Here is a 13,384-nt window from a genome sequence, read left to right on the forward strand (position 1 = left end):
TGTACTTGTTCCTCTGCATGAATGCCTGAGTAGATTTTGAGTAGTGTTTTGGGTCGTTGTCTTGTTGAAATATCCAGCCCCGGTGTAACTTCAACTTTGTGACTGACTCTTGAACATTATTCTCAAGAATCTGCTGATATTGAGTGGAATCCATGCGACCCTCAACTTAAACAAGATTCCCGACACTGGCCACATAGCCCCACAGCATGATGGAACCTCCACTAAATTTTACTGTCGGTAGCAAGTGTTTTTCTTGGAATGCTGTGTTCTTTCGCCACTATGCATAACGCCCCTTGTTATGACCGAATAGCTTAAGCTTTGTTTTATCAATCCACAGGACCTTATTCCAAAATGAAGCTGGCTTGTCCAAATGTGCTTTTGCATACCTCAAGCAACTCTGTTTGTGGCGTGTATGCAGAAAGGGCTTCTTCCGCATCACTCTCCCATACAGCTTCTCCCTGTGCAAAGTGTACTGAATTGTTGAACGATGCACATTGACACCATCTGCAGCAAGATGATGTTGTAGGTCTTTGGAGGTGGTCTGTGGGTTGTCTTTGACCATTCTCACCATCCTTCGCCCTTGCTTTTCTGATATTTTTCTTGGCCTGCCACTTCTGGCCTTAACAAGAACCATGCCTGTGGTCTTCCATTTCCTCACTATGTTCCTCACAGTGGAAACTGACAGCTGAAATCTCTTTTTGTAGTCTTCCCCTAAACCATAATGTTGACAATCTTTGTTTTCAGGTCATTTGAGAGTTGTTTTGAGGCCCCCATGTTGCCACTCTTCAGAGGAGAGTCAAAGAGAAGAACAACTTGCAATTGGCCACCTTAAATACATTTTCTCATGATTTGATGCACCTGGCTATGAAATTCAAGGCTTAATGATCTCACCAAACCAATTTTATGTTCCAATTAATCAGTTCTAAGTAGTTACAGGTGTTCAAATCAACACAATGACAAGGGTGGTGCCCAAATTTTTGCACAGCCTATTTTTCACATCTGATTTAATTTCATACAACTTAATATTTCTACACTAAAAATCTTTGATTGGAAAATACCCCAGTACTCAGCTTTTATTAGAAAATGAATGGCATGACAATGTGATCATTTTCTGTCACTTACCGTTTGTCTGTAATTGATTATCAAACATTTGAAGGCGTGGCCTGATGCACTTAACGGGCCATAACTCTTAAATACTGAATTGGATTGTGACAAAATTTGGGAATGCTGCACATAACGCCACATTGCACAAGTGTGTAACATCTCATACAATTCTGCCCACAGGGGGTGCTAAAGTAGCATTATAAATTGGTATTTCTGCAATTCTGTTGTCTTTAATGAAATAACTTAGTGCATAGGTTCTCCGTGAGAATCTCTAACATAGTGAACCATGACACCAATAGCCCCACCTTGTGGTCATTAAGGAAAAAACAACCATACTACTTCATAAATGTGATAGCTCTTAAATGTAATATTCCATGGTAACAAATTCAGCAAAGTTGTTCAAATGGGGATGCTGAACAAGTCTGTAGTATTTAATACAATTTCACCTGAAGGTGGTGCAACAAAATTTGAAAAAATTGCTGCTCAAGCAGAAACTGGTGGTGGCAGAGTCAGTAGCAGCAACTGGCAGCAGCTTCCAGCAGCAGTGGCAGCAGCTTGCAGCTCTCACACAGCTTTTTTTAGAAATTGCAGAATTTTCTAGTTAATTTTATTATGTTGCTTTACCCCAGTGAACAACATAAATAATTGTTTGATTGTATAGAGACAGACTTTACCTGTCTTCTAATGTATGCATTGAATTGAACATGTGCAGGTGTTTGTATTGTGTCCAATTCCTTGTAATTATTCTTGCAGAATGTTTCCATTTCATCCAAGCTGCTTGTTGTCCCACTTTCAAATAAAACACTCATAAAACATTCATATTCTGACATTTATTCAATACACTGTGTACAAAAGAACTCAACTGAAAAAACATTTCATACGGACAAAAAACTGAACCTGTCTTAAAAAGAAACACCGTTCTCAACATTGTATCAAATTAAAAAAAACATGGAGGGAGCAACAAAAAACATTACATTCTTACAGTCCCACAAGAGACACAAAGGTCATTGTTTTCACAGAAAACACTGGATATATCTAACCCACAGAGCGCTTCAGCATTCACCTGACTCTTAAACACTGACGACCCTTCTGGATACACAGACAGCAGCTCTGAGATCAGGTAGATCTCTTTGCTCTTCTGACACAACAGCACATTGACACTCATGATTGTCATGCCACACGCACACACACACGCACGCACACACACACACACACACACACTTCAAGCTGACTGGGAGCTGCTGAGCCACAATGTGTGATAACACACACTGCTGTTGTTGCTTCTTCACAATCTCTTCACATTCAGTGCCTGCTGCTGTATGCAAAGAAAAAAGCAAGGCCTTCCTCAGGTCATTTTGTTTTGGGGGCGACTGGGAAGAAATTAAGTAGTTTAAATACTATCTAGTTCTTGTTCAGGCTCAGTTTTAATAAATCATTGCTGTGGCCTAAGTGCTTCCTAAATTTCTGTCTCTCATTTAAGAATCATGTCAGAGGGGAAAGACATGGCACTAAAAACCTGACTGATGGATTAACAAAACTAAAGGGAATATGAAAACAATATCACAGATGTAAGTACAACAGCCACGATGAGAAGGGAATTCTGTGGAAAGCTTTCTGCTGAGTAGGAAGCTTCCATTTGGTCAGCCGTGTTAATAGTGTGGAAAGTGACGGGGCAGATAGGCAGCTATAGTTGCAGCAACTATTGACATAGTGGGAAAATGTGGTGCTTTGATTCAGTTGCACTACTAAAAATGATCACAATAAAAACAGTCAGTCCCATCAGTGATCATCTCACAGCACCTCTCTTCCTCTTGTTCTGTGTCTCAGGTGACGCAGAGCTCACTGCTGTGGGTCAGTCTCAACCAGAATGACTGCAGACACTTTACAGTGGAGGATAGAACTTCCTGCTCATCCTATATGTCTTTACCAGCAGTCCCAACACTCTGCAGTGGTTTGATCACAGGAAATGGCTCTTCCAGAAGCCAGCAGTTCACACAGTTGTTCCTAGGTGTCACTCAGTGTCCATGCTGTGGGTGCTGGTTATGTTGGTTGTTAGCGGGGTGGTTGGGGGGCAGTGGTGGTCCGTTTACGCCGGGGTGATAGAAAGCACAGTTGCTCTCATATCTGCAGCTTCCCTTCATCATGAAGTGGCGACACACAGGCCTCTTGGACATGTCTGACAACAGAAAACATACCAGTATTACAATCATACCACACACACATACACATACACCCAGTCTCCAATAAGGACCCACACTGTACATCTGTACATGATCTACTCTGTATACCATGCATTCTTAATTCAAACTTAATTTGCTGTTAATGTTTTACATTTGTCTTTGTCTTTTATATTAGTATCAGTATAATGATAATTTTCACAGCACTCCATCAGTACAACAACAGAGTCATGTCATCATGGTCACCACTCTGCTGACAACACTTTCTCTTTTAACAAGAATATTGATATAGTTCACTCGATCTTTACCAGTTGGTTCTGATTAGCAGTTAAATCTCTGTTAAGCTTCTGTTGATGAAACTCAACACTTCCTGCCCAGATGTTTCACATTAAAAGCCTTCCAGTGGCTCTAGGAACAATCCTGAACTTTGCTGTACAGAGTTATCTACCCATCTCTTTCTACCCATTTATCTTGGTAGGCCATTAATTTGAAACATCTGCAGGATGTGTTGAGTTTCACTGATGGGAACGTAAAAACATTGCAGAGGAGTTTAAGTTATTGGGAGTACTTCTGTTGGCAGTAATATCTCAACTCAAGGTCCACTTACTTGCTTGTTCTGAAGATTTTGATCGAATCATACAGTTCTCATCATCATTGGTCAAAAGCTCCAAAAGCAGTGAGTAAAGGGACCTTGAGTTGTGGTTTGTAAAGTGAAATGAACTCTGAGGCTGGAGCATTTGTGTTAGTGTTGTCAGCAGAGGGTGAGCGTAATATGACTCTGCTGTGGAAAGAATCATCATACTGAATGTATCATGTAAGCTGTTGTTAGTTTGTTCTTGCTGACCAAAGCTATTATTTGAGACTCAACCATTTAATACCGTTCATGTTGTGTCCTCCTCTGGGACCTCCTCGACCGCGGCCCCTGAAGCCTGGGTCTCCTCCTCCTCCTCCTCCTCTGCCCCGACCTCCTCGATGGAAGTGCCCTCCTCTGTGGGGCCCTCCTCTCATGGAGTCCTCTCCCCAGTAGTTGCCGTTGTCTCCACGGCCCTGGCCTGGCGGCGGCCCCATCATGCGCGGGCCTCCACCGGCACTGAAGGGCGGTCCATGATTGTGAGGGGGAGGGGGATGGTTGAAGCGGGGACCGCCAGGCGGGTAGCCGCCGTTCATGGGCATCTGCATGTGCATGTTCATGTTGTTCATGTTGTTCATCCCTGGACCGTGGCCCAGCAAGCCCTGGTTGACTGGACACAAATGAACTAATGAGTGATGGGAGGACCAAAGCAGGTGGACATCATGCTGTGAAAGGAGAACATATCCAGTTGTATAACAGTGACAGATAAGTTGAGTTTACCTGGTGGTGGTCCAACTTGGTTCTGGTTCTGGGTCTGTTGCAGTGAGCCCAGCAGCTGTTTGATCTTGTCTGAGAAGTCGGGCTGCTTGATTAGGTCTTCAGTAGACTGGTTACCAGAAGCACCCTGAAGACAGACAGCTGTCATTAGCAATACAGTAAAACCACAAATGCACAGTTTTTTTAATCCAAGACTTATTTTACTCATGAAAGAAATATGAATTGAGTGCACTTTGATAAGCAAGTTGAAATTAAGTGAATCAGGGTCCAGAATGTAAAAAAAAACTACATTTCTCCTTCTGAATGTTGTTGTGAAATCCAAAAACAGAATTGACCTTGGGGCGGCTGTAGATCAAAAAGTAGGGCGGGTTGTCCACTGATCGGAAGATCGGCAGTTCAATCCCTGACTCCTCCAGTCTGCATGTCAAAGTGTCCTTGGGCAGGATACTGAACCCAAAATTGCTCCCGATGGCTGTGTCATTGGCATGTGTGTGAATGATTAGATCCTCCTGTTGAGCAGGTTAGCACCTTGCATGGTAGCCCCTGCCATCAGTGTATGAATGTGTGTGTAAATGGGTGAATGTGGCATGTAATGTAAAGCACTTTGAGTGGTCGGAAGACTAGAAAGGCACTATATAAATGCAGTCCTCTCTCTGAGTATGCAATCATGTGTTTACCATGATGGAGGAGAGCAGCTCTTGTACGTTGACAGTGGGGGCCACAGGGTTGTTGACAGTGTTTGTGGCTTGGGGACTGCGGGAGGTGTTGCTCAGGTTGCCCATGAGGTTGGCCAGGACGGGCGGCAGCTTGGAACCCTCGTTCTGGCCCATGGCAGAGCCCTGCTGGGATGTGGTGTCCATGGGTTCAACGTAGCCGTCATCCATCATGGATGAGTCCTGCATGGGAGACCAGACACAGCGTTAATGACGCAATGTTTTACACACGCATGCATAGGGAGAGGGACATGAGGAACAGAGTGTGTGGTGTGTGTGGCATGTACTAACCTCATCAAGAGGGATGAGACGGGGAGGCATCGGTTCATAAGGCTCTGGATCTGGTTCATGTGGACTGTCAGGCACACTAGTGAGAAGAATAGATGAGAAACCATCAGCACGCATCATATCCCATATCCTCCCTACTGCAGGAAGATCAAAGATTCTGATTTCTTATGAACTGTTTTCACTTGTCCTACCTCTCTTTACTGAGGAAGATCTCCTGCAAGATACCCATCTCGCGGTCCCTCTGGGTAAGTTTCTCTGTGCTGTTGGACCCGGAGGCAACCAGGCAGCCAGTTAACGTCAGGGGCCTCGGGGGTGTCCAAGGAACCCTCTCTTCCATAGTGTCGTGGGAGAGCCGACGGGCCATCTCAAATGTCTGCCTGTCCATCATCAGCTCCCGTTTGGCAGCCTCACCAAAGTCCTTGATCTTGTTGACGTTGACTGTGAGTGAAGATTAGTTATGTCATTAATAACTGATACTTTTTACAGAAACATTGGTGTCTTAGAAGAGTAAACATCCTACTTGGGCATGTGGGGTATTCCTCACCTCTCTCTGTCTCATCCAAATCAAAGTAGAAGTAGTGTTTGAGCTGCTCCTCCTCAGCCCAGTGAACAGCCTTCTTCTTCTTGCCCTTTTTGGTTAAGCTTTCTTCTTCTCCACGTGGTTCTGCCAGAGCATTAGGCTTCTCACCTACAAATATCAAGAGAGAATGAGGAAAAAATTTATTAGAAGAACGGTCTCATTTCCAATGCAACTGAGAAAAGGGAGTATAATTTCAAAGAAGACAGAAAGTATATTCAGCTTGATACAAGTTCCCTTCATTTAACTCTATTATCATCATCATCAGGAGCCATTCAGGTGACTTAGGGAGGACCTCACCATTATCAGAGGCCTCTGGGTCCTCAGAGGGAACAGGGGTTCCGGGCTGCTCTGGCTCCTGGTTTTCATCAGGAGTGGCGGAGGCAGCAGTTTCAGGAGATGACGGTTTAGCAGAAGATGAATACGCAGATGGTTTGCTGTCAAATGGACTCACCTGAGGACAGAAAATGAAGGCAGAGTGAGAGGTCTGATTATATTTTATTATAAAAGAGAAAAGCTGTTATCTTCTGAAATAAAGCTGTTCCTACATATTTCAAAGCCTTGTAAGAGGAGATGGACTAATGCTCAGATTCAGCTGTTCCTTCACACATTTGCAACTGATATTTATACCAAGGGAAATTACTACAAGGACCACAAAGTCCATCATGCTCAAGTGAAGTTTCTAAGACCAGAACTTATTTCAACTGCATTTCACAGTGAGCGGCATATGCAGTTAACTCTCAGTTTGCATCCTTTGCTTAAATGTTCAATGAGAAAACAAAAACCCCGGAAAAAGCTAGTAAGTGAACATTTATCTAGTAAGTGAAACTTTATCTAAGACTGTCTTTTGTCAAGCTACAGACAATGGAGAATGATTCTTTATGTGAAAATATTCTGAGGATGTTTTGGTGTGATAATCAGCGAATATATGCTGATACTAGGCTGAACACAGCATCACAATAGCTACCTTGTTAGATGTTGGGGAGACAGCCTTGGTGCTAGCAGGGCTACTGGTACCGGGCTTCTTCTTCTTGATTTTGATCCCGGGCACTGGAGCAGAGTTCAGAGCATCTAGGAAGCCTGTGCACTCCATTGCTGCAGTGATGACACAAGAGAGCAGTGAACACCACAGCTGCTACATCACCATCATCTTATTAACAGATACAATTTGATCTTCATATGTTTGTTCACACTTACGTTGTGCTGGAATGATCTTGACTTTGATCTCTTTGGCAGAGTTGGAGGGGGTATTTAGAGGTTTGTACTTCTTCTCCTGAGGAGGAACATCAAATGGACCAGAGCTGCAGGGGGAAAATAAGCATAAAATGGAACATGTAGGTACTATCATCAAGCAGCTGAGGGCAGCAGTAAGCCAGGTGCACGCCTACACCACATGATGGTACTGTGCTCACAGAGAAACTGGTGCAGTACCTTGGCCTCTTGAGGACTGGAGGCTTGATGTTGTACTTGTCGCCCAGCTGTGGGGCGGTGGGGGTCTTCTTAGCAGGGGCGGGGTTGGGAGTGTCCATCTCTAATCCTACACAATACAAAACATATTGATTTATAATAAAGAACTTTTTACAATCTAACATTCAGAGCCAAGTCCATCTCATCAGGTTAAGTTTACCTATGGAGCGAATCTTTGCATGGCTGGGTGCATGAGCTTTCGGTTTCTCCTTCTTCTTCTCTTCCTCTCCACTCTTCTCCTTCACATCTCGCAGCGGGACCTTGCTCTCTTCTTTTTTCTTTTTCTTATCTACAACATAAATACAGTTTAAAACACATACAGACTGTTGCGAGAAGAAGCTGCTGTGAAACAAGAACAGGACATTTTTTAAAGTAAAATGATCCATCTTTACCAGCAGGAGAGTTGCCAATGCTCGATACACTCTGGGAACGGATTGTTGCCATCCAGCCATCTACAAGCACTGATGCCAACTTTCTCAAATCTAAAAATAAAAGACAAGAAAAATTCCACACTGCTTTTATATACAGTATAGTTCATAGCCTGTATGGCCATAATAATACCACAATATATGACAGACTATGCTATAAGCTGACCTTCAGTCTCTGCACTCTTGCTCAGCTGCTTTACCAGCTTGGCTGTGTTGTTCTGAAAAGAGAAACAGCAGGTAAATACTACAGTTACTGTAAAGTGCAGTGTAGTGGAGATGTGTGCTGGTGAATAAACTGAGTCAGTACCTGTTTAAGGTGGTCCACTTTGAGAGGCAGCTTCTGCAGTGTGAGCAGGATGAGCTGCAGCAGAGGGCTGTTGTTGGTGGTTTTGGAGTAGGTGAGCCAGGAGTTGAGCAGCCTGTAGCCACCAACTCTGATAAACCTGGATGAAGGAAGGGGGACAATTGATTTAGAATAAAGCAAGTCTGCAAAGGATTGAGATGCTCACTGATTATATTAACAGATCAACAAAACATTAAAACATGATAATATTTATTAGATTTATTCATCTTTTATGATAAGATTGGTGGTATTATTAGATAAGATCAAAATAAAAATTCCCTGCCCTGTCTTGGGCAAGCCTCACAAATACATAGTTTCCTTTTTAAAAAGGGTCAGTCATTTCCTAAAACAGTTGGTCAATATAGTTTTTAACAAGTGTTACTCAAGCAGAAGGAAATAGTGCATTTGATGTGTTTTTAATGATTTTTGGACAACAGTGGAGTTTTACAGCACAGAGGAATATGATATGTCAGGCTTTGGATACACACACAATACTTGTTAGCAGACAATTTTGTTGTTGGTTTGCATCTTTTCATAGGAATGGAACAAGGAGCTGGGTAAGTTTTGATTAATCAATTTATCAGGATGAAATGAACAAATAAAACAACAAAAGTTGTATTATTATACTATAGGAAACTAAAGGACTTATACACAGTAAGTGAGGCCTACCTGTTAAGAACGTCGTGGGATTTTGTTTGCAATAGGATGTTCAGGTACATACATCTACTGACCATCTTGGTAGAAGCTTTCATCAGGCTGTGTTGAAAAAGAGCAAAGGTGTAAAGATATCACCTACTGTAAGAGTGATTATATAATTAAACAGTTAAGGATCAGAAATGTGTCATGCCTAGTTCCAGCCCCTCACCTGAACACCTTTGGGACTCCCTCCAGGCTGCGGAGCTCTCCATCCTTCCCTAAGAGAGCCTCCACTCCCTTCAAAATCTCTCTGGGGTCCACAGGTCCCCCTGCCATATCTGAAATGATCACCTCAAACAGTTAATGCACATGCTAACAGGACACAGGTGTATTACATTTTCTGGTGACGATGGCTATCTTCTGCCTTTGGTAAAATATTTGAATGTGCTGTTTAGTGAGGACCATTTGCCTGCCAAATAAAAAAGGGGGCTCCACGGTACAGAATTCCACCCAAACTATCTTTCAGGTTTGGGACCAAACAACCACAACCCATTTTGTTAACCCCTCCTTCCAAAAAAGGTACAAAGGATGTACAAAGGATATTCCTTCAACACCAAAGTTCAAAAAGCTGGTGCACAACACCCAAATCAGGAAAACGGAAAACATGATCCAGCCAGCAAGGTCTAATCAACACCTCAGAGCGTTAGAGCAGAAGCATATTTGTCAAGAGGCCAAACAATACCACATTACAGCAACTTTCTAGTAGAGATTCAGGGGCAGGCTGTCCAGTAAATGGTTTGAATATTATGCCAAGAGAGAATTATCTAAATAAATAATCTGACTGACATGATGATGGTATATAAATCCCTAAGGGTACAGACAGCAGTGTTTTCTTCCATCCACACAACACTCTGTCGCTCTAGCAGTCAAACATCCAAAGTGCACAACAGCGTCAGTGTGTTGCCTCATACTTGAGATGTTAGTGGAGTGTTTCATGTGGCCAACTCGACACCAGTTCAGTAGGGACAAGGGCAGGACACAGAAACATATTCCATAGTTCCAGAGTTTCTCCTCTCTGGGACTTGCAGGGCAGGACATTCAGCCTGACAGGATATATACTTCTGTGTGTGAGGCAACGTTTTCTATTCCAGTTCAAGCTGTGATTAATGAGGATGCAGCAGTGTAAATATAAAAATTGGTGCTTATAAAATTTACTTATGAGCTTTTTTAATTTAATGAACTTATCTTTTTCCTATTTAACTATTTGTTTCAAAATACCAGAAATAAAAAACCTCTCTTTACCTGGGTATTACCTTTTACTATTAATATGCATTTTATATCTATAACTACTTACTTTTCCATGTATGTCATATCTATGTACCAAGCACAAAAGTGAAGATCAAAGTTTTGTTAAAATAAAAATAGCAAAAGATTGATATTTGAAAGAAAAGTTACTGATTATGATTTATCAACTTTTTAATAGCATATCTCTATCACAATCACACACATTTGTGCAACAATGCAATTCAAACAAGGAGAATGTGGGGAAAAAAACCTACTTGTAAAAAGCTATTTCACTCATCAATATGGAATCTGGTGAAAATATGAATGTACAAATTAAACGTGATTGAAGGAAACTGTATGAAGAATGAAATGCTTGAAAACTGTAACTTTTGTTAAATAATCATCCGTGTCCTATCTTACATTCTAAAATGTGGTTATCAGACTGAAGGTTATCTATACTGGACTACTGTGGTGTTAATGACATCACTGTCATCTGTTCCAGCCAGAGGGTACAAGGCCACTTACTGCCACCTACAGGTTAATTTATGTTCACACACACTGTGCTGTATGAGGAGTTACACAATAGAGACATGAATTACAAATAAATACATTTGTTAGTGCTACATCAGGTGACAATGGTCTCAACTGTCACACAACAAACACTATAACACAAACTTGTACTGAAAGGTGGTGGATTTTTGGCATCATTTCAGAAAGTCTTGGATATGTCCAATGTGATCCAAATAAAGACAGCCAAGACCAAGACTGTTGGCCCGTATGACCATCTTCACTTTCTACAATTAGATCAATTATCATGTCAAAAGGTCTTATGAATAACCTCCACATGTCTCATGATAGTGGCTGATTGGATTGAGCCTGACAAGCATGCACTTGTTTCTCCGCGTTTACGCATTTTATGATTAACTGTTTTAGTACCGATTTGTCAATCCACGTACAAAACTTGCAACTGGTTGATATCAGTTCATTGAAAATGTCATGATGTGAGGAATCAGTTAGGTCTTACCCGTGAAACTGTTGTAGTAGAAGTTTTATATAGTCTCAGACCTCCACAACACTGCAAATAACCCAATGCCTGTAAATGTCACAATTGTTACACATGTACACAAAATCAGTTTTAAACATGGCCCTGGTTCCTGGCTCGGTGGGAGTGAAGAACATTATTTGTGAATAGTCATACTTTTGTGTTATTACATAGGTTATATCACTAGTACATTATAGAAAAACGATATCTACAGCACTCACTGACCAATCCTAAAAAAAAAACGTTATTTCCTACAGTTTTTATAACAGTTGCAACTTCAGCCATGACTATGAGCAAGTCAACGCTGCATATACACCAAGGAGAATCAAAATGAATCAAATAACAGTGTAAAACGCCCTCGGTTATATAAGGGCAGTTCATGCAGCCTATAAAAAGGCTTGTGCTTAACCTGACATCTGTCACAGCGGAGAACAGGCCTGCTCCTGCGGCTAAGCTGCTTGATAAAAGGGGAGGGAGCTGGAGGCTGACTGCTAATCCCTCCCTCTGTTAACCACTTCGACGACGCCATATCAGTCCCTGAACAAACAACAATGGCTCTCATAGCAAAGACCGGGCTGTTTGGTAGAAAAACAAAACGACGAGCACCAGATATCTAGCATCCCATTCGCAATTGGCAATCAGACAATGCAATGGAGCTCAATCTGTACTTTGTTCTGCATTTCAGGTTTGTAAAAACTTCCAAATGTCGCTCCGAGGAGAGAACGGCTAGCCCCTGGAGCTGTCCGAGGACGAAAAGCACACCAGTCCACCATTTTTTGTCAATCCCGACTGTTTGTACTTCGAAAGACCACTTCGCTTGAGTCATCCTGCAATCTTTATCCACAGATTGCCGAGTACATGATGCGGGCATTCGGGAAGTCCCTGCGCTATCATTATCGACATTTCAACACACACACACACAGTGCTTCATAAAATATGTCCACAGTCTTCAAACTAACGCAATCTTTATGTATAGATTGCATTGGATAACCTATTCGTTCCGTGGAGGAGCCCCTACAAAACAAGTTGGCAGGCAAAAAGTCCGACTTCATGAGCTGCTCTTTGCTTTCTATGACTACGGCAATCTTTATGAATAGATTGCTTATGGTTATTTTACGAATTTACTGGCTATATTTAGTTTTATTTGTACAATTCGTCAATTCAGTCTCACACACAAAGAAACGGAGCCTTCTGTCTCCGTCCACTTTCCTGTGTGAGCTCATACTAAAGCATTGTCTATATTCAAATTGTTTGCCAAGAACAAAGCTAACTTACGGTGCCTGCTAGCCAGCTACCGCTAGCTAGCCTATTATCTACGGCTATTTTCATTTGATGAATCACTGTTCAATTTAACTCCAAAATCAACTTACTATTGATAATATAGGTCCTCAGCGTCTCGGGTATTTTATAGTGTGCTTTTCAGGCACTTATATCTCTTATTTCATTAATTTTATATCGTCAACCTTCATGGTTTTAATATCAACTGAAAAACTTCTTATGGGTGGGGCTGTGGTAGCTAAAGGCTAGCCTTTCCTTCAGGAACAAACTGGAGGCAAAAATAGTAATCAAATGTCCATTACTTGAAGAAAAAAATATGAATTTGAGTAGAGTTGTTCAAAGTCCTCGACGGTTCAGTCTTCGGCAAAGCAAATTCATACCTGAAAAACACATAAGAAAACACACATTTAATTTCAATTCTCTCACAAACTTCGTCGTTCTCCGTCTACTTCAAAGTCCTTTGTTGCTTTATAAAACATTCAGTAGTGACTTCGCCTTAAAGACAAATAAAATGTTGAAAACAAGCCCCGTTATTTTTCTGACTTCACTTACCTTTGACTAAATCCAGGAATGAGCTCGAAGAGGACGGACTTAGCTTTTATACTACGTGACGATTTTTACGTCACAGGCAGCGTTTTTTCTTGTTTTTCGCTTAAACAAAATGGTGGATAATCGACCTTCACTGTCGGTCAAGGGCGT

The 13,384-nt window shown here is 41.8% G+C and overlaps 1 protein-coding gene across 2 annotated transcripts; it reads right to left on the bottom strand.

Annotated features, from left to right (window-relative positions):
• Window positions 1-1,914: 1,914 nt before the first annotated feature.
• On the bottom strand, window positions 1,915-13,324 carry ppp1r10 (protein phosphatase 1, regulatory subunit 10). Of its 2 annotated transcripts, none has more exons than XM_044336409.1 (19): window positions 13,238-13,324; window positions 12,778-13,065; window positions 9,311-9,419; window positions 9,115-9,201; window positions 8,410-8,545; window positions 8,269-8,320; window positions 8,067-8,156; window positions 7,835-7,963; window positions 7,639-7,744; window positions 7,405-7,508; window positions 7,175-7,302; window positions 6,508-6,565; window positions 6,175-6,318; window positions 5,822-6,068; window positions 5,634-5,709; window positions 5,307-5,525; window positions 4,633-4,756; window positions 4,160-4,522; window positions 1,915-3,280 (listed from the first exon to the last, which is right to left on the bottom strand). In XM_044336409.1, exons 3-19 carry the CDS (start codon window positions 9,415-9,417, stop codon window positions 3,120-3,122), a joined length of 2,331 nt encoding a protein of 776 aa, XP_044192344.1. In that variant the 5' UTR covers window positions 9,418-9,419; window positions 12,778-13,065; window positions 13,238-13,324; the 3' UTR covers window positions 1,915-3,119. The 2 variants fall into 2 exon arrangements, with proteins under 2 accessions (XP_044192344.1, XP_044192343.1); XM_044336408.1 differs by having other exon boundaries at window positions 6,508-6,661.
• Window positions 13,325-13,384: the final 60 nt, after the last annotated feature.

This window comes from Thunnus albacares, chromosome 19 (genome assembly GCF_914725855.1).
Source record: "Thunnus albacares chromosome 19, fThuAlb1.1, whole genome shotgun sequence".
In the NCBI taxonomy this organism is placed as follows: Eukaryota; Metazoa; Chordata; class Actinopteri; order Scombriformes; family Scombridae; genus Thunnus; species Thunnus albacares.